This window comes from Nannospalax galili, unplaced genomic scaffold (genome assembly GCF_000622305.1).
Source record: "Nannospalax galili isolate Female #2095 unplaced genomic scaffold, S.galili_v1.0 scaffold305, whole genome shotgun sequence".
In the NCBI taxonomy this organism is placed as follows: domain Eukaryota; kingdom Metazoa; phylum Chordata; class Mammalia; order Rodentia; family Spalacidae; genus Nannospalax; species Nannospalax galili.
Genome location: NW_008356258.1, coordinates 8,132,088 through 8,159,723, shown reverse-complemented (window position 1 = coordinate 8,159,723; position 27,636 = coordinate 8,132,088). Strand labels below are relative to the sequence as shown.

The 27,636-nt window shown below is 39.1% G+C and overlaps 1 protein-coding gene across 1 annotated transcript in view; it reads left to right on the top strand.

The window, feature by feature from the left end:
• Positions 1 to 27,636, top strand: part of Pdgfc (platelet derived growth factor C) — a 199,858-nt gene that overhangs the window by 103,758 nt on the left and 68,464 nt on the right. The window contains exon 2 of the mRNA XM_017803542.2: positions 3,821 to 4,016. Within this exon, the coding sequence (XP_017659031.1) occupies positions 3,821 to 4,016 (196 nt within the window). The remainder of the gene's footprint in view (positions 1 to 3,820; positions 4,017 to 27,636) is intronic.

Below are 27,636 nucleotides of genomic sequence, written 5' to 3'. Positions count from 1 at the left end.
CTCTAGTCTTTTTTTTTTCTATTTTTCACCCATTTTAGTTTCTCATGCTTTTAAGATGGTTTGAGTCAGATAATATGACTTTGGGTATAATTATGTAATCTAAAAAATTTAGCCTTTTCATATAGTTGTTTAGTTATCTATGATATGCAAAACTTTTGTTTATTTCAGTGTATAATGCAGGGATCACTGTGCAAGTATCTCAGTCATTTGACTACAAGCATGTCTTTTCTTGGTAGTGGTTATTATTACAAGGAAATCAAAGTCACTTTAAACATAGTCCCGAGTACTTGTCTCATCCTAAAACTAGTAGCAAAATTGCATTTTTGGAAAGACAACTGTAAAAGCAACAGAGCTCCAAGACTGAGTCTAAGTTTGGTGGGGCTTAGTTTGTTGCTTGACTTTTTTCTTTCTTCTTCCTTTTCTGATTATAGGCCAGGTAGGTTGAGATTTACATAAATCTCTGACAGACATCTGCAATCATGCGTTTGGAGGCATACCTCGTAACAGTTTGTGGTGATTTTTCGGGAAACTACAATTTTAACTTAAAAGAAAATTTACAATTCTTTTACCATAAATAGAGGCTAGAATTACGTCTTTGAGGTATGTTTAATTATAGGTTAATGAAATTATAAATTATAAAGAAAAAAGATGCAAACAGAAACTTAAGTATATACATTTTAGCCATGAAGTTTTGACTGTGAATATAAAACTAGAGTTATGGTCTTTCAATTACTGTGTAGTTGTTTTCTATGTTGTTTTTGGCAAATGTTGGTACATTTATGAAGCATATTTTGCAAAAATAAGGCTGTGTTTTGAGATAGAGTACAGCATGTATTGAATGGTGATAAATGTGCTTGGAACAATAGCTCATTTAAAATATTAGTTGCTAGTTAAGTAACTGCTCTACACAGCTTGGAACTATGCAGGAAGCTACTGGAAAAAATAAAGAATAGGAATGTAGCTCCTTTAAAATACTTGAAAATATTTTGTGAATATTTTAAATAACTCATGATCATGATTTTCTTAATAAAGATTATCAGGATGGAGAGTTCATCTTACTTGATAGATCCTTATGTGATCTTAGGGCATATACTGGTACCAAGTTATGTTCATAGACAAGATATTGATTTGAATTTTATTTTCTGTATCTGTACTAATATGCATGGGACCTAGAGTTTTTCACCTGGTAGGCAAGTGTTCTACTACTGAGCTATACTTTGGCTGTGATTATTTTGGATATGTTGGTATAGCCAAAAGCAGTATTGATCATGAGCATTCAGGAAAAAAAAGCATATTTCCAGATAGGTGGTTAATTGCTGAAGAAAAGTTTGAAGACTGTCAAGAAAGGCAACAATAAAATATTTAATTTAAAAATCTCTAATATGATGTTAAATATACTCTGGGTAGTATAAGGATAAAACAGGCTGTTCTTTTATATATATTTTATTGAGTTTTTGTGCATTTCATGCAGTACATCTTAGTCAAATTTAGAACCCCTTCCCCATCCACACCTCCTTATTGCCCTTCCCACCGTATTCATGCACTCTGTCCTATATGTTAAAGTCTATCTGGATTTGTGCCTGTATGTGCCCTCACACAAGGTCACACACTGGAGTCTAGTCAGCCTATCTAGAGTCACTCCCTGAAAGAAGATCTCCTCTCCCTCACCCTAGAGTAATCAGTTGCCAATAGTTCCTAAACTAAAGTTGTGGCCTTCTTCCCATTTCCTCAGTTCTATAATGGTTTTTATCTGATTGAGTCAGCATGGGTCTTGTGCATGATGTCACTATTGTTGCACATTTATAGGAGCAAGTTCCATAGGCCTGAAAGCCTCTTTTTCCTTATGCTCATGCACCAACCTTGACTCTTTCCACCCCCTTTTCTGCAATGGTCCCTGAGCCCTGGGTGGGTGAGGTTTAGTATAGGGGTCCTATTCAGGGACATAGGCTTACAGGGTATAGCTCCATTGCAGAGCATTTGACTGCAGGAACACACACTCTATAGTTTCTTATTTTTCAAACTTGGCCAGTTGTGGCCTTCCTTGTGCATCATACTCTGTTGTATGAGGAAGGTTTTCTGATAAGAGTTGAGGGATGTGTTAATATTCTCTCTACCCCTTGTTTTGCTAAGTTCCACGAGTCTTAGGTGTAGAGGTTCCACTGTAGATGTGTTGCTTAGGGATGGGCATCTCTCAGACATATATTCTCTGTGTGTGACCAGTTGTGGAATTCTGCACTAGACACCATCTGTTGCAAAAAAAGAAGCTTCTTTGATGAGTGGTGTGCAGTATACTTGTCTATAAATATAAGGACCTATATTTAGCATGCAAGAAATTTCAATTGTCTAGAGATATGACAGAAATAGGATCTATGAAAGATCAGATCTTTCTCAAGCATCTAGGACCTCTCCAGCCATGTGTATTTGGCTATGTTTACAGTTCCACTCAATACTAAGGAAAATAATTGGCTAAAAACGAATTAAGTTATGGAAAATTAAGAAGGAAGAAGAAGAAGAAGAAGAAGAAGAAGAAGAAGAAGAAGAAGAAGAAGAAGAAGAAGAAGAAGAAGAAGAAGAAGAAGAAGAAGAAGAAGAAGAAGAAGAAGAAGAAGAAGAAGAAGAAGAAGAAGAAGAAGAAGAAGAAGAAGAAGAAGAAGAAAATTAATAGAGTTTTGTGTGAAGTCCACTGCTTTAATGGGCCTTACTGATACTATGTTATAGTTTGATGGAACAAAGCCAGGAGTGAGTATGGTGAATTCTTCCTATCTCTGTAAGTAGCTGCTTATCTAAGAGGCTGGACATTGTTCTCATTTTATCTAGAAAGGTCATGCAAGACTTGCAGTCATTTAATAATGCCAGTTCATGTGAAACTTTGTGCTTGTATTGGATACAGATCAATACAAAATCCTGGGCCCAAATAATAAGGTTTTTGTTTTGTTTTGTTTTGTTTTTTTGTTTTAAACAACTTGTTTATTTCTTGGTGTGAGGATATAGTTCAGTTGGTGGAGTGGTTCCCTAGCATACACAATGCTCTAGGTTTATTGTCCAATACCACATAACTGAGATCATTTTGCTGGCTCAGTTTCTAAGGCACTGGGAATAAGGAGCAGATAGACAGCTGTGTGGTGTGCTGTGCTGCTGACAGTTTGATCTGAAATGAGAAAAGTTGGTGACACCTTCCTGTAGCATTTGACTTCAGCTTATTTACCTTCACATTTCTTTTTCTCTAACCATTTCATATTTTCTCATATATAATATTAATGAAAACTGTAAAATATACAATCCATGGTAGCCAATCATTTTAGTATTTAAAAAACTGTAATCATTATTTGTATTTTTTTAATGGAATTATTTGGAACAATGTCCTAGAATATACTGCTGGGCATGATGGCTCACACCTGTAATCCTAACATTTGGGAAATGGAGGCAGAGGACTAGGATTTCAAGGTCCTCTTCCATAGTGAGTGTGAAGCCAGCACCGGCTACAGGAGACTCTGTCTCAAAGAAATCATAGCAAAATCATAGAATTCTTTCTGACTTACTTTGAGTCCAAAAGAGTTTGTAATTTGTATTTCTTTAATAATATTAAAAAGACTAATTTTCTTATTATTTCCAGTATAAAATACATAGGTTTTATTAATAAATTTTTCCAGATAAATTTTGTAAAGAGTGATGTTTGGTTTATATTATATAAGTGATACTTGACTTCAACACCTATTTGGAGTACATGTTAATAATAATAATAATAATAAAATGCCTGCTTTGAACCCTGTAGTTTTAAAAATGTCTGCTCTAACAGTATATCTCTGTGTTTTTGTGTTAGGAGTGCAAGATCCCCGGCATGAGAGAGTTGTTACTGTGTCTGCTAATGGGAGCATCCACAGCCCGAGCTTTCCTCACACTTACCCAAGAAATACGGTGCTGGTGTGGAGATTAGTAGCTGTAGAGGAAAATGTGTGGATACAGCTGACATTTGATGAAAGATTTGGGCTGGAAGACCCAGAGGATGATATTTGCAAGTAAGTGGTTGTACTCGGGATTCCAACACAGTGCAATGTTGCTGTTCTTCAAGTTGTTTCATTCATGTGGCTTTAAATGTGATCTTTTGTTTTCTGATGATCTAAATTTGCAGTCACATTTAAATTCTATTTCATTTAAAGTAAATCTTCCTTTAAAAAAGCAGACAACTCATACATATACTTATTTATATGCAGTCGCTATTTCTAGTTCTAAAATCCTTTGAGAAAAAAATTTGGATATAAGATATAGCTGGATGAAACCTATATAAAAAGAAACAAAGAATAAAAGTTACATAAAGGATTGTAGTTATACTAGAAAATCTCAATTACCATTAGTACTAATTTTGTATTTGAGCTTCCTGAAGCCAAATCAACAAGATAAAAAAGAAGGTGTCTGAAGAGTGCTTGGAAGAAGGTTCAGTTGTTAAGCTTGCCATGAAAGCATGAGGATATGATTTCAGATCCCCAACATCCATGTAAGTGCAGGCTGCAGCATCCCTGGTCTAGGACCCTAATGCTGGGATAGGTAGAGAAAGAGGTTCCTGCAACTCTTTGGCCATTCAGTGTATCTGAATCTGTGAGCCCCAGGTTCCATGAGAGAAATCCTATCTCTAAATAAATAATGAATAATAAATAAATAAAAATAAATAAATAAATAAATAAATAAATAAGGTAGAAAAACCAGTGAACAAGACACCTTAGGTCAGTCTTTGGCCTCCACATGCATGCACACACCTGTGCACACAAGAGAACACTTACACACACACACACACACATACACATGAAAACACATACATGTTTATTGTGCAGATGCACATTGACATACATCCACCCCCATGCAGGACCAAACCTGAATATTTCATTACAAAGGAATAATATGGTGAGAAAGCAGAATTTGGCATCCAGGGTATGAACGCAAGGTAGGAACTCATCATGATTCTCCAGCAGCATTCAAGAACCAGTCAGCTGGGATATCTCACCCACACAGAAGACCACCTACTGTATGTCAGACAAATATTGCTCTTAAATCCCGTGGGAATGCACTTGTCAAGGTTGGGTGGTCTTCCTCAAGAGCTTTCACTTCGGTGGTATTTGTGTAACATCAAAATATTTTACTTGAACGTCTTTGCTGGATTCCTTAGATTTTCTTTGATATACAAGTTAAAAGAGAATTTTCATTTTATCATATATTCTAGATAAATATTTCAGTTCCCATGAAACAAACTTCGACCTTGCTGTCATCAGTTTTTATCTTTAGCATTTCCACACTCTCCCACATTTCTTTTGTCTGTGATTGGGTTTCCTGCTGTGCTTTCTCTTCCATCTGGGATTTAGACCTGCAGCAGTGGAGGCTGTCCTGAGAAGGCTGTGATTCAACCCTGCGTTCTATAGATAAGCAGACTAGGGCAGCTGACTAGGAGCTCATGCAGGTTTTGTACGTAAACAAATGCTAATCCTCACTTTTCTGGCTCCTATTTAGATATTTTTTTTGATAAATAAGGTTTCCTAATCCTGTGAAACTTTGTGAATAGTCTAGGATTTACTCTAGTGCAAAGTAGCAATTTAGCTCAGTAACAGGAAGGCTAATGAGACGTCTGCACGACTGATAGGCCATGTTATAAAGGAGGGCATCATATGAGTGCATATATGAGCCTGTATACAATATTTTTAATTAATAATCAAAAGTTGACTATCATCATGCATGCCACAAACAGCATGTGACATGACTTTATGCAGTATGTGGCTCAGCTTCAGGAAGTTCCCCTTCTCATAGCTTTGAAGTCCTCTGCTGATGTATTTTTCTCTCTACAGGTAAATGTTCCACCCTCAAGTGAGAACCCAGCCACTAGCCCATCTTTCCTTGTTTCCTCTGCTTCAGTGAATCTTTGGAATATCTTGAATTCTCCCGCTGCACCACTGCTATTCAAACATGTGTCTCTGTCTAAGAATGGTCAGACAGCAGCACCAGCATCTTTATATTTTCAATTTACTAGGCTGAGTTAAAACACTTTTAAAATATTTTGCTTATTATTTTTTTATTTTAGGTGTATGAGTGTATTGCCTGTATCTGTGTAAGTGCACTCGTGTCCTACAATGCCCGCAGATATCAGAAGAGGCTGTAGGATTCCCTGGAACTGGCCTTACGGACGGTTGTTAGCTGCCATGAAAGTGCTGGGAATCAAACCTGGGTCTTCTGGATGAATGGCCATCCTTAACTGCTGAGCCATCTCTCCAGTCCCTTCATGAAGTTCTTACACATATATTATTTCAATGTATTCTAGATTTCTTTTTTGTTTTGTGTTTGTGAGATAGAGTCTTGCAGTGTAACTCAGACTGGCCTTAAACTGGTGGCAGTCTTCCCACCTCAACCCACCTAGCCTTCCAGCTCGTGGGATTATCAGCATGTACCATCATTTTTATTTGTAAATTTCCTGCGATTGTTGCTAAATATCTCCTTTTAGAAAGCTACATTTCCTAACTGTATGTTACTCTTATCTAGAAATGCTAACAACTTATTAGTATCAATGATTTTTTATCTGGCCAACTTGTTAAGCTCTTTTTTTTCTTTTTTAAAAATTATTTATTTAATAACCACATGTTGAGAAGAAGCATTTCATCACAGCATTATCATATTCAATAAGAATTTGCAGAGCAAAGATGCAATTCTTTCAAAATTGGCTGTAATTTTTAGGTACACAGTTGAATTAATACAGTTATACAGTACTGAATTCAGTATAAACCCTATAAGACATAAAATTGAATGAGGTTTTAACTTTTAAAATATTTTATATAAGACGGAAAATTGAATGAGTTTTTACCCTTTAAAGAAGATCTCCATTTCATTTTAAAATATGCTGTTTCCTACATTTTTAATGCTACTAACACTTAGACATTTGCACATGCATCTCTAATCTCTATGTATGTGATTATTACTAGTCACAGTCGGTTACATTCTAAGATCCTTGGCACCTGAACAAGGATATAAAGTCATCAGGTAGATTTCAATGGTGATGTTTTTCACCTCTACTAATTAACATGAAGCAAATTTTATGCTTCTTCCTCAAATATAACTTATTTTTTATTTAAATAAATAATTTATTGAGAATTTCATATGTACATATAAGAGCAAATCCATGCCCACTCCCTCCCCTCCAACTCCTCCCATATCTCCCCATCACGTTTTTTCTGATAACTTCATGTACTCTTTCTTCTTTTATTTATTTGTTTTTATGGGGCTTTTGGCTACTATAACTTTCCCCCTCTGAAGAGGTAACCCTAAAATCTTTTAAGGATTAGATACAAGCTCCCAAATACTTTCGACATTTTGAGCCTTTAGAACAGAGTATGTTGCTAACAGGCCCAAGGACATTTTGACTTTTAAATCTTATCACACCATCCTCTGAAGAGGTTACACAAATTGCCAATAGGGGTTAGGAAGGTAGACCTCTGGCTTCTTCCATGCTGAACAGGGATGCAGGATGAGGCAGTTGGAGTACCCCTTCAGTGGGTCTATCTAAAAGACGCCCACATTGCATATCTCTTATCCCCAAGGGGAAAAGAAAGTCCTTGAATCATGAATAATAGGAGATGTGAAGGAGAAGTAAAGGCAAGAGTAATTAGCATTGTAAGTTCTAGACAGGGAACTAGCAAAAAGTCAGAACATGGCAATTTCCAAATGTTCATATGAGAGTCCATTGGAATTTCTTGACAAGGGCTTCCAAAGCATCCCTCTATTGGGTTCCTCTTCATTTTTCTTTTGTCTCCAAGGCTGGACTCTACAGTGATAGATTCAGGATTTGCTTTCAGGTATTTCGATAGCCATTGGAGTAGTTAGAATCAGTGTCAGTTCCCTCTCAAAGGCTTCTAGATAGGGGAGAAAACAAATTTATCCACCATTTTAGAACAGTAGCTGGTTGTTTCCCTTAGCTACAGGTGGGCACTACAGTATTGGAAACCAAGATTTGAAGTCTTACATCTGAGCAGTACTTTCTGGTTAGGAACAAAATCATCAATCAGAAATAATTGTCTAAATAACTTTTTATATAGACTTAAGCCTAATGTCTGGGAAGTGTAATCCCTTGAACTCTTAAAGAGATATACTGATGACTTTACTCTTTAGTTATACTTTCCTTTTGGGGTTTAAGACCACACAATTGATCCAAATAAATCAATTCATTTTTACACTTAAGGTCATTTGAGGATCTGTTCCTCAGGGGTCACATGGGGTTAGGAGGAGCTCCTGGCTCCTTTCTTTTACCAGTTCCATCTATGTGAAGATAAGTCAAAGGTCCTGCTCGACAATGACTGGGTTCACTTGGAAGCATGAATGAGATGTTTTCCCTGAGTTGACCCTCTTCTTTTAGACTGGACACTGGTTTAAATCCATCTCATGGGGTCTCCATGTCCTCCCTGAACAAGAAGACAGGTGACTCACCTCAGTTACAGGACATTTTGAGAGATGCTCCATAGTCCCCTGTAACTTAGTTTACCTTGGAAGGCAGGGGGCAAAAATTGTCCTTTAAGTCCCTCTGACCACAGTAGTATAGGCCTCAAACTATAGCTGTTAAACATCCAATAAGGTTAGTTCCACCAGTCTGGTGCTTTTATTTATCATGTGCTATGTAAATAAGGCTTATGTAAAAAAATCAAATATTCTCAGATAAACCTTAACTAGGTATATTTTTTTGCTTAAACTAGTTGACCATAGAAATTTTATGTGTATATTATTTTTGTCTCATCCTTTATATATCATAACGAACCTACACAGACCTTCATCACTTGCGTAGGCTTTCTCATTTTTTTCTATTTTAGAAACTATCTCCGTTCCCATATCCTTTTAACACTTTTACTTTCTCATTTTCTGTTTTTTTTCTAAATAACTATGAGACATAATATCATTAACAAACAAATTTTCCATCTGTTGTGAGACTTCTTCTGGGGATTATTTTGAACTTATGCCAAAAAACCCCTCATATTTTTTGTGAAAAGAGTTCTTGTCTTAATTCTTACTCTGTATTTTTTAGTTCTTGGCTCTTGAATGTACTAGTAGTCTTATCTGCTTTTTCCTTATTTTAGAATGGTTCCTTTTAAAAATATGTTTTAAAATTTAGAATAACTTTATGTTTGTAGACTGTTGCAAAGGGAATACAGAAAACTCCCCTGTATTGGTGGCCCACAGTTCTTCAACATTAGCATCTCATACAATCACAGCTCATTTGTACATCTAGGAAATTAATCTGTATGATACTGCTAGGTATGGTGCAGACTTAATTGGGTGTCAACAAATTTTCCACTTCATGGAATTCCTGTCAATTCAGAATATGCACTTTTTATTTAGTGGAATATCTCCTGGTCTTCTCGAATCTATAACTGTTACTCTTTTCTTATGTTTTATAGCTTGATACATCTGAACAGCATTGTTTAGGCATTTTGCTGAATTCCCCAAAATTGGGTTTTGCATGAAGTCTCTCATGAGGTTACTATTCTAGTGAATTCCAAAGGTTGTATGTACTGCTATACCAAGAGGTCTGGGCTATACCAGTGATGATGTAAGATTTGATCATTTAAGTACAGTGTTATCTACTTAGATTCTTATCTAGTAAGACAATCTATTTCCTTCTCATAGCCTGTTATTTGAAGTTATGTAACCAAGTCCAATATGCTCTGAAGAACACAATGAGTAAGCTTCGCCTCTAGGTGAGGGAAATGTGTGTGTGTGTGTGTGTGTGTGTGTGTGTGTGTGTGTGTGTGTGTGTGTGTGTGTGTGTGTGTGTGTGTACAGGCATACCTATTTGTGTGCATAAAATTTGAACCCCTCAGTAGCTATCTTCTTCTTTATAGCTATTAAAATATGATTAAGTTCAAAGAAACGACAGTGTCAGTCTTTATTGATGTTTTTGTTTCACACTCACCCCTGTGGTTGTGATTTGCCTTCAGTCCTTTCTTGTTTTCATACGTGTGCATGTTAGACTCTGTGTCTTTGTGAGCAATATCTTCATGTAATTTAATTTAGTACATTGATACTTTAAGAAACTCTCTGGATCTTATTCTGTTTTGTACAATCCATTTGTGTTCATTTTTATGTTTCTTCGCCTTCCTCTATCACATTCATTTATGCTATCTTCTCATTCTACTTTCCTTTCAATTAAAAAAGTATCTACCAATATCTTTTTAAAAACTACATACAATGCATTTTAACTAAACAACATATAAATATAAACAGTGTTTCCCTCTTCCCACAATATAAAACAGTCTTCTGGAATAATCTGTCCCACTATGGGAGGATTGTCCCAGAGGTGTGTTGAGGTCTAAGAAGGCAGAGACAGATTAAGTACTGCCCATAGGACAGTTCATTTTGGGCTTTCTGGTTCCTGCAGGAAGATCAATGAATCCCCTTGACTTAGATCGTAAAGCAGTGGCATATATACTGGTCAGGAAAAAAGTAACCTCATAGAAGTTGTAGTATACCTGCTTTATCTGAAGCTCATATCAAAGGCTGGAAGTAATCTTGGAACCAACAGCACCAGAGTCTAGTTGTAATGACGTACAGTAATGCCTTGTTTGTGATACACCAAACGGCTGCAAAACCATTGGGTTTACACAGAGCAGTCGCAGGCCCTGTGACTCAAAGTAGCGACAGCCATGTCAAAATGAATGCCTATAATGATGGTAGAGCAGTTTAACTTCTGGCTCCCTTCCGTCACTAAACTAAACTGCTCTGGCCCAGTAGAGCTGAGTTGTTTAATGAGATGGTAGAGAATTCAACAGCTTTGCTAGTATAGAGGAGGAGGGTGAGAAAACCCAGACTCTAGTCATTTGACTTAGTCTCAAATGACTCTTTCATTGTAGGGATCTGGCTAGTGTTACTCGATCAGTTTCATTTCCTGTTGCTGTGATAAAATACCTTGTTAAAGGCAATCTCAAGAAGAAATTGTTCATTTAGCTTACTATTTCAAGTTATAGTTCATCTTGTGGGGAAGTCAAGGCAAGGACTTGAAGCATCAAGTCACATCCACAGTTAAGAGCAGAGAGAAATGAATGCATGCCTGTGAGTGCACAGCTTGCTGTCTACACTTACACAGTCTAGAATCATCTGCCTGGGAATGGTTATGCCCACAGCAGGCTAGGTCTTCCTACATCAATCAAAACTAGTAATCAAGACAATCCCCTATAGACAGGCCCACAGGCCAAACTGATGTAGACAGTCCTTCATTGAGACTCTCTTCTCAGGTCGTTATAGACTGTGTCACGTTGACAAAACTAACCATCACAGTTTCATAAAGACCTGGATAGAGTAATATAGAGATGGTGACTTCCAGGCTTGTTAGTCATCAAGAATGTTCAGCAATGTCAGATGGTCCACTGCTGATGCTTTTAGTTGAAGCAGTTGATGCTGTTTCAGGCAAGTTCCTGGAACCAGCAGTAAAATTGCTTGCCTGGGTGAGAGCCTCTGGACTCCCATGAAGATAATACATACTGTGTGCTGTATGCAGGAAGAGTGGGGACTTGTCACTACTGTAGATTGCTGTTACGTCTCACTGCCAATACCCAATACCACACTTATTTATAGCTGACATTTAGCTTTGCATTTGTTAATCTAAATGTTCTGCTTCTTTGATATTATTGTAGATAATCTATGTTTTTTAATTGTAAAAATGTGTCTGCTTTTGGTGCTGACCATCTCTTCTTACTTTAGAGAACTTTTCTGTAGGGTTATTTTACTCAGGTCATCTTTAAGTTTTTGGTTTTTTTTTTTTTTTTTTTTTTTTTTTTATCCATAGGCTTTTTGGCAGGCAGTGTTTGGTTATTGTGACTTTGTGAATATCTATATCTCATCTTCATCCTTAAAAGTCACATTATGTTGGAATTTTGTTTTATATTTTTCTCATCTTTTGAGGATGTCTTTCTACTGTCTTGAAGCTGTTGAGATGTCTATCATCAAATTAATTGTTGACACATCACTGTAGTCCACATTAAGTGGCCCACTTTACAGAGGGGTATGTGTGAGTGGTAGACGAAAAAGGCGAAGGACAGATTTGTTTCACACCCTGGGTTTCTCCTGTTCCTTCTGGATCCTTTCTGAGTCTTCCTTAACTCCAGTCTCCTGAGATGCCCCAGGACACCACTGCCCCCTGAGTCAACTCCAAGCCTGTTCTTGTTTTGTTCTCCTAAGCACTTGCCAAATTTCCTGATATTTCAGTACTGCATGTAAAGCAATGGGTTTCTTTCATTTATCTAACGATTTTAGTTGTGACTCACCCAAAGGAGTATTTTCTGCTTGGTTTTGTCTACCACGTGGTTGGTATGTGGATGGTTGTCAAGCAAAATAAAATTGTTCCTGTTAGCAACTACTACACTAGTATTGGGAATCTCAAGTGAAAATTTGGATTGCAGGGTCGGGGAGACAAAATCAACTCTTGCAAATGAATGTTATCAAATAGTAGAGGGTATTCCCCTAAAATCACGGTTGGAGGTAAAGTAACAGCCTAAAGCTTTCCACAAGTCTGAAACTGACTGATGTCTAACAGATCTGCATCGGTATTTGGCTGTGTCTTTAAAAATGGTTGGCTCCCATGAGGGACTGGCACTGCTGCTCTTCTCAACCATCTTTACAAGGACAAAGACAGGAGGAATTATAGAGTCATTGAAAACTGAAGATTCCTATTATTGGAAGAGACAAAGCCATTCAGATGCAAATTAGGTTTTAGGACTTTGGTGGTATCACTGCATGCAACCAGTGTGGTAGGGTGGGATGTGATTTGGGGGCCTTTTAGATGCATGTGTATGTGTCTATTGCCTATCAATAGACCAATACCTTCCTGTATAAAATAGATATTTTTTTCAGTTCTCTCTCTCTCTCTCTCTCTCTCTCTCTCTCTCTCTCTCTCTCTGTAGGTGGACTGATACTGAAACATATCACAGATGAGTGTATCAGTGGACTTATTCTCTGATTCATACAACTTTATTTGACATATTGATTTAACTGATCATGCCTCCTCTAAGGCTTTTGATGTTAATGGCATGAGTTTTTAGTAGAAAGCATGCCAGAAAGCTTCATTTATTCCTTTTTCAAGGTAAACATAAGATTTTCCAAAGAGGAAGGTTCTCAGAGACAGTATTTGGAAAAGGATGTGTGAAATAGCAACCCAATTGAAAACAATGCCTCCTCTTCACCAAACACCTGATTTGCTTTAGGAAGGAATACTGGAACCAGCTCATGAGGGTGGTCAGGGTGGGTGTGGGTCACTGCATCTATTACAGAAATGTAAAATTTGTTAAATGTGTTAATATTTAGAAATTAAGGTGATTAAAAATGTATAGTTATTTAAAAAAATCCCTCAAGATATTTTCTTTTGTTCTTCTTCTTCTGGAAATGTTTCTATTTCTCTTCTGTTTTCTTTTTTTTTCAGTGTATATTGTGCATAGCAGTGCGCTTCTTATGACAGTCCATACGTGCTTGCTTTGATCATGTTCACCCCATCTGTTACTCTTTATCCCCCTTTCCCTCTTTTCTTTTTGCTAGTAAGTCCTTTTTTAGTCTCCTGTGTTTCTTTTCTAGTAGATTATACCTATGACAGAAAACACGTGATGGCTAGTTCTTGGACTGACTTATTTCACTTGACGTAGGCAATGACTTTCACAATAGGATCACAGCAGCTCATGAAGTGAGTGCAAGACTTGACAAATGAGATGCCATCAAATCAAAAAGCTGCAGAACTGAGAAGCAGTCAGCAGGTGAAGAACAGCCTATGAGATAGGAGAAAAGTGCTTCCATGTGTTCATCGAAAAGGGTATTAATATCCAGAATATACAAAGGACACAAAATATTAAATAGCAAAAGAACAGAGATGCTAATCAATACAAAGGCAATGAAAATGAATACGCTTTTCAAATGAATAAGTACAAATGACTACTAATACATGAAAAATTCAATGCCTTTAGCCACCAAGGAAATGCAAATCGAAAATTACAGTTTTCCCTCTCATCCCAGTCAGAAGGTCTATAATCAAGTAAATATAGTAAATGCTGGCAAAGACCCATGGGAATAATTCTTATTAACTGATGGTGATCATGTTAATAGATAATCTACTATGAAAATAAATGAGAGTATTCTTCAAAGAATTAAAATTATAGCTGGTATATATCCAGACATACCACTTCTGGGTATTTACCCTAAGGAACCTAAGTCAGTATGCGTAGAGACAGCTACATAACCTTGTTTATCACTGCACTGTTGCTAAGATATAAAATTAGCCTGGGTGCCCATTAACAGATCAATGGATAAATAAAATTTTATATAAATACACAATGGAATTTTATTTTATTTATTGTTTTTTATTTTATATGTATGTGTGCATGTATGTAAGTATATCCCTGTTGTGCAATGCTTACAGAGTTCAGAAGAGGGCGTCCAATTCCCCTTGTACTGGAATTGCAAATGGTTGTTAGCTGCCATTCTATGGGTGCTGAGAATCGAACCATGGTCCTCTACAAGAGCAGCCAGTGTTCTTAGCCACTGAGCAATCTCTCAGCCCCACAATGGAATTTTAATCAACCCTATATAAAAATGAACTTAATATTGTTTGCTGGAAAATGGATAGAACTAGAGTTCAGTGAAATAAGATATTTTCTTCTTTTTTCTGTTTACAGTAGAACTAAGTGGCTTCATTATTTCCTCATTTATTTATTTCCACATTCAGCAAACATTTATTGAACTCTGTGGTGGGTAATGCGGTGACAGCAGTGAGCAGCTGATGACTGTACCCTCATGTAGCCCAGACTAGTAAAGAGACAGTTAAGATAGAATGCCACCCACTGTAGCACGTGGAAAATAGAGAGTACGGTTGTTACTATAATTGGTTAGGTTTAGATTGCTTTGTCATCCATTTTCTAAATCATACCATAATTGTGTATTTGTGATGGCAACTAAATAAATATTAATTATACACAGAGGCAGAGAGACTAAACGTGCTAGGCAGACCTCAAATCTCAAACACCCATTTTCTGTGTATCACTCTGACATCTGCATTCTAGAAAAGCATAGATTTCTTATACCAGTTTAACAACACCATTCCAAGTTATGCATTACAAATTTTTAAGTAAATCTCACTTATGAGCACAGTAATGCCTTGTCTTAGTTGGTGACTATGCAACTTGAATAAAGACCACTTTTTTATTTAGCTGATAATGACTATGGAGTCTATGAAATACATAAGAACTTATGTTCCAAGCAAGATGTTTTCTGGTGCTCCTTATAAGGACTGATGGAGGGAAAAGGCATAACTGTTGATAATTTATATTTGGCATAAGAAATTTCATATTTGAGCTACTGAAGATCCAAAGACATCGTATGTTAGCATTTTACATTTTCTTTTTCCATTCTGTCTCCCCACAAGTGTCAGGATTTGAACTGTAGCTCATTAATTAGTGCTTATTTTGATGATACACAAACACAGGTTAAACAAGCAAAACAGTGCTTCTGAAACTGTTCTGTGGACACCCTACTAAAGTCACAAATGCCTATGCTATTGGACCCTAGATGCCAAGGGAACTCTAGCCATCTTGTCCCAAAAGGGGTAGCCAGAGTGGCTGGAAGTGTCCCTGATTTCTTCAGGATGTATGTCAGGAGACCATCTATGTGGGAATATGTAGGCATTGGGTATTGTCTCCACCCCTTGGAGCTGCTGTAACAACCACACAGTGGGTGGCTTATAAACAAAAGAATTTTATTTCTCATTTCTGGAAGGTAAAAATCCAAGATTGAGAAGCCAGGCTATCCAGGAAGTGGTGTCCACCTGGCTACACACTCTGCCTGTAGATGTTGACTATGCAGCTTGAGTAAATGTCTTCACAATCTGCCTCCACATGGTGGAAAGAATGAGGATTTCTTTTTTTTTTGTAAGAATAACAGTGACATCCATGACATCATCACCTCAAAGGCTTTACTTTTAACACCATCAATCTAAGGTTCGAAATTAGCCTGGGAATGATGAGGAGATACAAGCATTCAGATCATAGACATTCCTTAAACAAATCACTGCAGTAAGAAGAAAGAAAGGGAGGAGGTAACAGCAGCCCTGGGTGGTACTGTGCATGGGTAAGAAAGGACACATGCATTGAAGTGTAGAAGGGTGGTTCTATCAGAACAGTACAGGACTATGGTGTATACTGGCCCTTAGCACTAGGTAACTGACTGACCAGTAGATATTCCAGGAAAATTACTTAAAACAATAGGTAGATTGAGGAGAAGTGAGAGTTCAGAGCCAGGCTAGAGGCAGAAAATACATATGTTGTGTGAGAATAAGGTGCTTCTCTGGAGTATGAAGCACCTTGCTGCTGCTCAGTGGTAAATGTGTTGGGTGGAGGCCAGTTGTGAAGAGCCTTGAATACTCAGCTGGGTATGACCATCCTTTCTCATGCTATCTGAAGATAAGGGTGTTGTTGCAGAATGGAGTCAGACACTGGTCTGTATTTTGGGAAGACGACATATACAGAATGTGTCAGAGCAGAGACTGAAGGCAGTCAAAGTACTTGAGGATTTTTCATTTTTGATTTCCCAAGCACAAAAGTATACTAGATGGTAATTTTTTAGACTTTAATTTTACCTGATTTCTTTTCAGTTGCTCCAAGAGCAGAGAGCATGTTGCTGTCTTACCAGCTCTCTTTTCTCAGGTATACTAGGGGTGAGGGGAACCTATGTACATGTATGGAAAGGAAACCTGAAGAGCCCCAATGTTTTCTCGTTAAAAATCTAAGCTCTCTTTTGTCTGAAGCCACTTACACTGAAAACATTATGTGAGAGACAATCCACAGAGAAATTTACAGCGTCATTCTGTGATCTTGGGGAAAAGGTGAGCTTCTTCTCGTAGTAGTTCAAGAGTTCTGCAGGGAATTTTACATGGGTTCCATCCTAGTTTGCCTTGTCAACTTGACAGAGCTTAGCATCTGAGCGAAGAAACCTCAACTGAGAAACTGCCTAGTGAAGATTGGCCTGCAGGCATGTCTGTGGGGGATTACCTTGATTGTTAATCAATGAAGGAGGGTCCCACCCACAGTGGTCTGCACCATCCCTAGGCAGGTGGTTCTGAACTGTACAAGAAAGCTTGCTAAGTATAAGCCTGCAAGTGTGCCAGCAAACAGCATTCTTCCATGATTTCTGCTTCAAGTTTCTGCTTGAGTTCCTGTTCTGTCTTTGCTTGATGATGGACTGTGAACTGAAAGTATGAACCAAATATGCCCTTTCTTCCCCAATGTTACTTTTGGCTAAAGTGTTTTATCACAGCAACAGAAAGGAAACTAGGACAGTCCAGAGACTAAGAGAGGTCGTTACTGCCTTGTGTCTAGGAATAATCTTACAATCCACTGGAACTGAGCAGTACAGAAACATGTTTCCATAAGAGACAGTTGCATGATTTGATTCATGCAAAGGGGTCCTAGTATGATTCTTATTTTCACGTTCTTTAGTGACTCTAATCAAGTTTTAAAAGGGCACATTTGAATCATGTTACTGAAGGTCTCAAGGGTAGCTTTGTCTAGCCTCTAAAGTACCATGATCCAGTGTCTGCTGCGCTCTCTGCCTGTTGGTCTGCTTCTCTCCAGGTGACTTTCTTCTCCATCTGCCTGTACTCCTTGAATGCCAGTGATTGTTATCGGGAGAGGAGCTTTTCCTGCAAAATTCCAGGCAGAGATTATGATATAATGGGGTTGAACTGGTTTAAACTGGCTACTGGAGCTCAACCAGTCATAGGGGCAGGCAGTACAAGCTGTGTATCCATGACTGACAAGTCACAGGTTCAAGTCCATCCTCCAAGTCAAAGAGATACACTGTGATTTTGGTTCCTGAATGCAAACCTATCTCTGTCCACTCAAAGAGGAAGAGGTGCTGGTGGTGCAAAACAATGACATACCGCGTTGGTGATAATGACAGAGTTAACATGCAGCTTTCAGGTTTCCAGTTACTGTTTTCCTACCTGGACTTTTGGCCACAGAATAAAGCTGTTGTTAGAGTGCAGTTGCCCTTTCCAAAAACCCTTCTGAGTATAGTTAGCTCAGTGGCATAATTTATAGTTTTGTTATCCTCTGACCTCTGTAGAATGTACTTTTGTAGCTTAAAAAAATTCCCAAGAGGGCTGAAAATGATGGGTGGGGATCTGACCAGGCTTAGATCAAGGGACTATGCTCTTGGCTAATGAGATGTTTTGGTTTTATGTTTTGAAATGTTCACATTCAACATTCCAAGGAGAGAAAGAATGTGTCCTGGAACTCCCCACACTCCTGTCTGTCTCACTCGGGTCTGTTTCTCACCAGGCTTTACGGTGTTTCTCTTCTTCCTCTCTTGTCCTCCCAGTGCTTCCTTCTGTTCCTGCCTTTCTTTCCCTCCCTTTGGTGACAGTGTTGCATAGAGGTCACTTTCCTACACTTAGGAAGAGTCTTGTAGTTTGCTAACAGAATGCCAGCTGTTGGATTCATTCTTACGAACCACCATTACTTTCCTTTGTCTTGCCTGGGCTCATGTTGAAGCCACTTCCACAGGTTATTCAATTCAATTGGCACAGTGACTTGAACATAGACACTCCATAGAACCAAAGAAAAACAATTATTACTCCCTGTCTAGTTGACTAATTAGTTATCCATCTGTGCTGCCTAACTGGAAAGAAAAACAAGCACTGGCAATAGAATTCTGTTGGCTGAAATACAGTTTCCAAATTTGTAAGTGTTAGAATGCTGTGACAATTCTGCAGCAGCCTTTCTGTCTCAGCCCCTCCTCCATGTCTTGTATAATTACATCTCTAGCATTAAAACATTCATATCGTTTTGCCATATGAACTTTCAAATAACATATTTTTTTTAATATTTATGTATTTGTGTGTATGAGATGACACATGTACCATAACCCATATGAGAAGGTCAGAAAACAGGTTTCAGGGCTTGGTTCTCTTCTTCCACCATGTGGGTCACTGAGATGGAAATCAGGTTTTTAGGCATTTACCAGCTGAGTCATCTTACTGGCCCACAAACAACACACTTTTTTAAAAATATTTTTTTATTTAGCATTCATATATGTATGTAATGTATTTGGATCAAATCTATTCCCTCCACTTTATCCCTTCTATTTTTCTTTCCAAACTTCATATGTTCTCTCTCTCTCTCTCTCTCTCTCTCTCTCTCTCTCTCTCTCTCTCTCTCCCCCTCCCTCCCTCCCCCACTGAGTCCATTTACTGATGTCTATATGTCCATGGGTATGGGACCATTTGTTGGAGCATGGGTAACCTCTTAGGACCCACATCCCTGAAGAAAACTGACTGCCCCTCCCCCAGCAGCCAACAGTTGCCAAAACCTCCTCAACTAGGCAAGTGGCCTCATGAGGCTCTTCCTCACCCATTCTAGGATTTTGGCTGGCTTGGTCTTATGCAGATCTTGTGTGTGCTGTCCTAACTGCTGGGAGTTCGTGTCCAGCTGCTCTGTCATGTCTAGCAAATGCTGTTTCACTGTAGACATCTACTCCCTCTGGCTCTTACAATCTTTTTGTCACCTCTTCTGTGACGATACATGAGTTTGTGGAGCTGTGATGTGATATTGTGATTTAGTTGTCCCATGTAAAGTATTTTATTCTCTGCATGTTGAAAGGATGTGGATTTCTGAATTGTCATCCACTGCAAAAAGAAGATTCTTTGATAAAGGTTAAGAAATACACAAATCTGGGGCTGGAGAGAGGGCTCAGCGGTTAGGAGCACTGACTGCTCTTGCAAGAGGTACCGGGTTCGATTCCCAACACACCTACATAGTGGCTAACAACTATCTGTAACTTCAGATCCAGGGGAATCCAATGCCTTCTTCTGAACTCTGTGGGCATTGCACAACATGGGTGCACTTACACACATGCAAGCAATACATTCATACACATTAAAAAAAAAAAACAAATCTATGGGTATAAAGATAAGATCTTAGGGGGTACTTTATTACTATAGTAATTTAGCAGAATAATAGTAGTAGGTTCTCCCTAAAGCCCGTTGCTCAGCCAGACATGGTAGCACACTTTCTTAAACTCACCTGCCCCTGTTAACTCTTTACCTTTGGGGAACTAGATTCTGTTGAAGTCTCAGCTGTCTTAATGGAAAAGCCTCCTTTTCAATAAAGCTAGCTTATAAATAGGCCCCCTGCAGAACCTCTTATAATACAAATGGATGCTGTCTTAAGATTCATTTCTAATTGACTGATGAATTTGTTTCTAATTATTATTTGATTTTCTTCTCTAAAGACTGACATGAAATAAATCTAACTTGTATGAAAGGACTGTTGTTTGCGGTACAGTTGCCCAGGGCGAAATGAACAAATTGGACAGAGCTCTTCAACACTAAGTTTATTCCATCTGATGAATTCAAGAGAACAGCATGGAAGTAAGGGCCTAGCCTCAGACTCATCCTCATGCCTCCATTTTTAGACGTCTGTGCACTACTTCCTCATCAGTGCTTCAGGTCCTGAAACAGAGCTGTGTAGCACACTGATTCTGCAAGTCATACATGACTATCATTACTGAAAATTGATAAGAAGCAAAGAAAACCCAGGAGAGATTCCAAGATGGCCGCTATCATTACTGAAAATTGATAAGAAGCAAAGAAAACCCAGGAGAGATTCCAAGATGGCCGCTATCATTACTGAAAATTGATAAGAAGCAAAGAAAACCCAGGAGAGATTCCAAGATGGCCGAATAAACACACCCACGCTCTCCTCCACCCAGCAGTCCCAAAACAACAAATGAATAATTGTATTTTAGGGCCAATGGTTGTGGAAGAGCTTTAGCCAAAAGGAGACAGGAGCCCCTATGATGGGGAGACCAGGAATGGCAGTAGAAGGAACACAGCACCAGCAGCCATAGCCCTGGTTCCCACATGGAGCCCCACTGCAGAGGCTAGGGAAATAGGATGCAGCAGATGCAGTTTCCATGGACACCGGAAATCCTTACAAGAGCGCTGCTTGGGAATCGCAGGATGGATGCCCAGCTGAGCTTGGAGAGCTCTCTGGAGCCCACAGAGGAACTCAATGTGCCGCCACCTACTGTGGAACCCAAGTTGCTGCCCACATAGCAACAGTTTCAGAACAGAGCCACTGCTGCAGCTTATCTTGTCCTCAGTGACCGAGGTCTCTGCATGATCCAGTTCCAAAGTGACACAAGGATCCAAACACACCTTCAGAAGTCCACCTTGACCTCCCATGCAAATGTCACCTTGGCACCAAACCCCACTCAGTGCCCTTTATGACAGGAAGAGATAGCTGGTCCCTAGGACCTAGCGTCTTCTTCCTAAACTTTGTGTTACTCGCTACCATCACTGTTCCCCATTATGAAATCTGAGAGCACACTTCCTGAAGTCCCTCTTCTCAGAGCCTCTTCTCTTGCCAGTGCTAACCTGTGGTTATGCAACCAGAAGAAGCAGCTTGTCATGGCCTGTGTGCTACTTGCATTGCACACTGCCACAAGACCGAGGACGTGAGCACTACGGTTGGAATGCTGGTTCTGGACCCAAGGAAGAGCCAGAGATAGGTCCGTCACAGTCCACTGCCTCAGCACTGGCAGTGCCTCCATCCACAGTGCAACTTGCCCAAATGAGGATAGAACAGGTCTCTGTGCCCCTGTGCACAGGGCCCATTGCTCTTGGAAGCCCACCAAAACGAGAGAATATGCCTCTATTCCTGAAGATGCCATACAACCTGGATGCAGTACACAGAGATGCCAAACTGGAACTGAACTGGAAGCTTCCTCCCTGCCAGTGAGTGTTTATACTGCTGGAAGGTGCTATGTAGGCTCTTAGGGGAGAAAAGTCATAAGCAGTCAGACCCAACTGTAGACCCTGTGACAATTGGTACAATAGTGGAATGAATGTTTTGAAGTTAACCGACTACTTCCTGGTTGGATTTGAGTGCCCCTCCATGAGAGGGAAAACGTGCTTGACATTATAAAATTTGTCAAAAGTCTATTACTAAGGAGGTCACTAAGGAATCTACTACTGATAGTTTGCCAAATGGACCTGTAGTTAAATGACCTTCTGAACATATATGTTGAAACCCATAGACTGGTACAGCTCTCGGCCTTGGTCACAGACGTCTCTTTCAGCCGTGGTAATTACAGCAGGCACTCATTACTGGTCAGAGTGCTAGAATAAGAGACAGCTAAGTGCTTGGCCCAAAATGGAACATCTATGTCACCTTCTTCTGTACTCAGCCGTTCCTCCTAAGGCCCAGGGAACATCATAGAAGAGGAGTAGAGTACTGCAGGAACCAACGGATGAGAAGGAGTGTCGTGGGCTTCACCATAGCTGTTGCAATTATGAACACACAGCAGCTGTGACTGCATGGAGTCTGAAAAAAATGAAGGAAGAGAGGGAGGGAAGGAGAGAGAGAGGGAGGGAGGGAGGTACTGAGGGAAGAGAGGGAGGGGGAGGAAAAAAGAGAGAGAAAGGAGCATGAGGGGAGGAGAAAGACTAGTCAGGAAGAAGGGGCTTGACCAGAGTTGGAGTGTGTGAGAGGGGGTAATCGGACGTAAATGTGATCTCAAGGCCTTCTATAGAAGCATGATCATGTTAATTTTTTTTAAATAATGAAGTAAAAAAATTTAATGACAATAGCCTGTTTTGTTTTGGGAGCCCCTGGACACTATCTGGTCAATAGCTGGAAGTTTCCCACACCTGGCACACATCTGATCATATTTGAGGAGACAGAAATGATGTTGCCCCTGATTTTCAGATTACACGTTGTAGACATGTGCCATATTATAATATTGCCCCTCAAGAAGTACAGTGTGTTAATGCAAAAACAAATGTTGAAGTTGACAAAATGTTTCCTTTTTTGCAGAGACATAGATTTCATATGAAATTAAAGCAAAAGTTCACTATTAGATTAAACGACATGAATGAGGATGTGAAAGGAAAAGCCTGTTTTAAAGTTAGCATTTTGTTAGCTCAGTTCAAAAGGAAATCCTTACCTGAATGTAATGCAGTGTGCTAAAGCAGATATATGTGATGGTTATGACTTGCTTATGATTTATGGAGACTGAGTGTTGGTCATGGTAGATGCTTGTATAAGCCAAGCCCTGTCTTTCTTACAGATTCTTTCTCAAAGAGGGGCAGTACAGGCCAGATGCTCTTAAGCCTCTTGGTAAGAACTCCATTGTGAACTCAATTTGAGAATACAAAGATAATAGATGATATAGTGGTATCCTTCTCTGTGAGTAAATTGAAATATGCACTTGCCTAGAGTAAGATCCCTTCTTTAATTTTCAGTTACAATAAGTATGGACCTTCTTGGGCTAGTGATGTTCAGGAGTAGAGTGCATGATGGCCTGTGTTTGTGTGTTTCCTCATGAGCACATGCCATCTCTAGTCCATCTTTAGATTTCATCAATAATACATTTATGTTACTAGTGCACAGAGGTTTGTGTTCCTACCCCAAGGACTACAATCTAAGAGAGCACCCTGGGAGAGGTGATCATTCCATGTGAATCAAGGTCAAATCTAGAATGTATTTTTTGGCACCCACAAGACTGGAAGAGCTAGTTTGGAAATTAAAAACATATGCTCCATTTACCATACTGATTACTTTTATTCTAATGAGGATAAACTGGTAACTTATTTATACAAATGAATTTAATTTCTTAGCAAAACACCTAGTTAGGATGTCCCCTGTGTTTCAGGTTCAGTTCTGTCTCTGTCACCAGCAGTATGGCCTTGGTTGAAGTGCTTTGCCTTTTAATCATCATACTCCTTTTGTCATTTTATGGTGCTGGGGATCAAACCAGGACTTTTGTTCATGCTACCACAGAATGTACCGAGCCCTATCAGTATGTTAAACTACAATAAAAGAAGAGAATTGTGTCCCAGATGAAGATGTAGCTCCTTTCTGATCCTGGGTAGGTTTCTGTCTTTTTGAAGGGTATCTCATATATATATGATTCATATATATATATATATATGAATCATATATATATGATTTTCTTCATCCAGACAACAATATTTTATGAAAATGTTTCAAAATTATAATCGAAGATATGTTATTCAAGCTTTTTAAGCAATTGATGAATAAATGATCCCTTGCATCTTTAATTCAATATTGAGTTAAACTCCACGTTATAATCAGATTAGTGAAAGGAATTTTCCTGTAATGACTCTGCTGTGACAACCCCATGCCATTCTTACCTCAATACACACCTTTGCTCAGGGAATAGTGAGCGTGAGTCTTACCTGATCCTCTCCTTTCTGATTGCTTTAGATCTGTGAGAGCCCTCCTCCTCTACATGAACCTCAGTACCATGAGCTTTTCACAGCACTTTAAGTTGTTCAGGCATTTCTTTCATTTACAAACTTTTAACCTTATGATTTAGGACCATGACAAATTCATAAATGAGATGAATGAAACTAAAAATTCTTTTGATTCAACACACTGCTCATGTTTATGAAGTAGAAAAGGCATAATCCATCACCCTCAGCACATTTTGAAAGTTCTTTGCCCTGAGAAGTTATTCCTCATAGGTCTTTCAAGAACATGGGAAATGTCTGGGTAAATTTTCCACCCTCAAGTAAGCTTTCCTTCCAGTCTGCAGAGAAAGGCAATCGATGTCCCAGGCGGCAGCTGATTTAACCCCTGCTCCATTCTCACCAGAAACCCCCACACTGACTTCAAAAACAGTCCACTTTCTCCTTTCTCTCTGTCCCTCTCCATCTCAGTCTGTCAGTTTGAACAAGCAAGCTAGTTCATGATATCAAAATATTTGTGTGAATGGAATCAGCCATAATTTATTGCTTCTCAAATTATTTCATGGGATTGTGGTAGGCGGGTTTTTTTTTTTTTTTTTTTTTTTTTTGCGCTCTATGTTATTACAGTGAATTCTGAGGAGAAAAATCTCTCTAATCTCAGTTTACCTACTATTTATCTAGATTAAGAAGTTCCAAAAAGTGACTGGAGTAGTTTGACATCATGTTACCAACTGTGAAATTTCTCTCTTAAGCGTAGCAGAACTCAGAAACTTGTTTATGTATCTTGGTATCCATAGTATGAGGAATTTCCTAAGAGATGGGAGGGAACTTCCAAATATATGTGCTGAGTTTCCACACAAAGAGAGGAAGGAAAAAAAAGAAGAAGAGGGGAAGAGAGGAGGGAGGAACGGAAGGAAACGGGGAGGACGAGGGAGAAGACGACACAGGACGTGTAGGTTGAAGGCTGATTGCGTATTTCACCTCTTTCTGATACTGTCACGTTCCTGGGAGTATGGATGGAGGAAGAAAAGCAGTAGGTACCATTCATCTGACCATTTTCCAGGCAGCTATTGCTTACATTAGGGTGGTTGTCCACAATAACTCTGAGCTTACAGCAGTCTTTCATATTGGTAGAGATCATTATTTCAAACCCGATACTTATTGCACATATGCATGATACAGTGGACTACTTTGAATCATGTACACATTATACAGTGATCAGATCAGGTCCCTCACTGTATCTGTCACTTCAAACATTGACCTTTTCTTTGTAGCTTTCTGGAGAGACCATTAAAACAAGTTCCTATTTTGAATTATCCATTGTATTAGTGCTGGCTGTGGTCACACTCTATGTAGCAGAGCATAAGAGCCTAGTATTCCTGTCTAGTTATTACTTTGCTCTCACTGGCCAGCCTGTCCTCTCCTTCCGCCCCAGTATCTGGTACACATTGTTCTCTACATCTATGGGAAGACCTTTTAGAATCCACATGGAAGTGACCTCCTGTGTTTATTATTGTTCCCTGCTTAACAAGAGAGGGTACAGACTGAAAGAGGATACGGAAAAATGTCTGGGTTGGCAGAGCTATTGGAGATGGTTTGCACATTTTACTATAAGGTATAGTAGCATGTAAGAATAGAATTATTGGTTTCACTGATCAGGGTTGCAGTTAAACCACCTTTCCTGTTCATCACAGAACTGTGTAAAAAGAAAATACTATAAACTATCAATCAATTTGGCCATAATCACATCGACAGTTGCCTTCCTATTGGGTCATTATGGCAGTAACACAGGCACAGGTTTGCAGGACATCACTCCATGTGCAAGCTGAGAATGGGGATTTATGGTCTTCAAACCCTTTAAAACTGTCACACAGTTCAATTGTACCCTAGTTTGTGCTGCGTGTAGATCATGTGGGAGTCACTGTCTTGCATCAGAGTTACTAAGTATTTCCTGAACATTTAGGAAGTATAAGAAAGTCTGAGAGCCAAGTGGGAAGCGAGAACATGAACCCTGTCTTCAGGAACTGCTTACCAGGGATACCTTGGCCTGTCAAGTAAAAACGAAAGCAAGACAATGTGAAAAAAAAAAAAAAAAAGCTGGATTACAACGAATGAATATACTAATAAAATATAGCATATAGTTTGCATTTGGAAGTATATGCTATGGTTTGGATACTGGATGCTCTCCAGTGGCCCTTGTATGAAGGTTTGATCACCAGTACTGTGCTATTGGGATGTGGTAGAGCCTCTGAAAGGTGAGGGGTTGTAGTAGTAGGAGATTATTAGGATATCATCATGCCCTCAAAGGGGATTGTGGACCTCTTCTGTTTATTTCTTCTTTGGCACATGATGTAAAATTTTTTATTTACCCTGTAACTCCTGCTATGATATTTTGCCTCAACACAGGCCTAACATATGGACAGAAAACATTGGAAAACTGTGAGGCAAAATAACCTTTTTCTCCTATAAGTTGATTGCCTCAGGTATTTTGTGATAGTGATAGATAGCTGATACGGAAGTGAGCAGAAATGCATCCTGAACAGATTTAGAGGTCATTGGAAGGTTGGCTGCCAAGAAACATCAAACATTAGTATTTGTCTTTGTGAAATTATTGCTACTGTGTGGCCTTTAGCTGAGATGATGCAACATCTGCTTGGTACTAGCCACTGAACTGTCAGTTTCTCTGTAACAGATTCCTGAAAAATACCAACCTAGAGCCAGAAGGAAGTGCATGGCATATCAACGAAGGGGTCCTTTAGAAACCCGGACCTAATAGAAAGGACTCATGCCTGGCACCCTGATCCATGTTTTAAGAAGACAGCTTGGCCAGAGAAGGCCTGTTGTTAAAGAAGACGAGCCTGGGGTGGTGTTGGAGGTATGCAGGTAGAAGGGATTTCAGAGATTTTATGGGGGTCCACTGGCGTCATCTATAAGTTGATGAGGCCTTAGACAGTGAGCTTACAATGTGATGGGAGGAAACAGACAGCATATTTTAAAATATTTTAGTTATTATTTTTCTTTTCTATGTGTGAGTATATTGCCTGAATGTATAGAAGTGCACCAGTGTTGTGCAATGCCTGAGGAGGTCCAAAGAAGGCATAGGATTCCCTGGAACTGGAGTTCCAACTGTCTAGTTGTTAGCTGCCATGTGGGTGCTGGGAACGGAACCCAGGTCCTCTGAAGGAGTAGCCAGTGCTCTAACCACTGAGCCGATCTCTCCAGCCCAAGACAAAATGTTTGAAACATAAACATTTGAACTACGTTTCCAGCTGTGTGGAGGGCTTTAACATATGCCTCTTCAGAACTTCATCATCTGTTTAAAAAGTAGATGAGGGGAATGAGAAGACACTCAGCTTTAGTCTTTCCTGTTACTACCT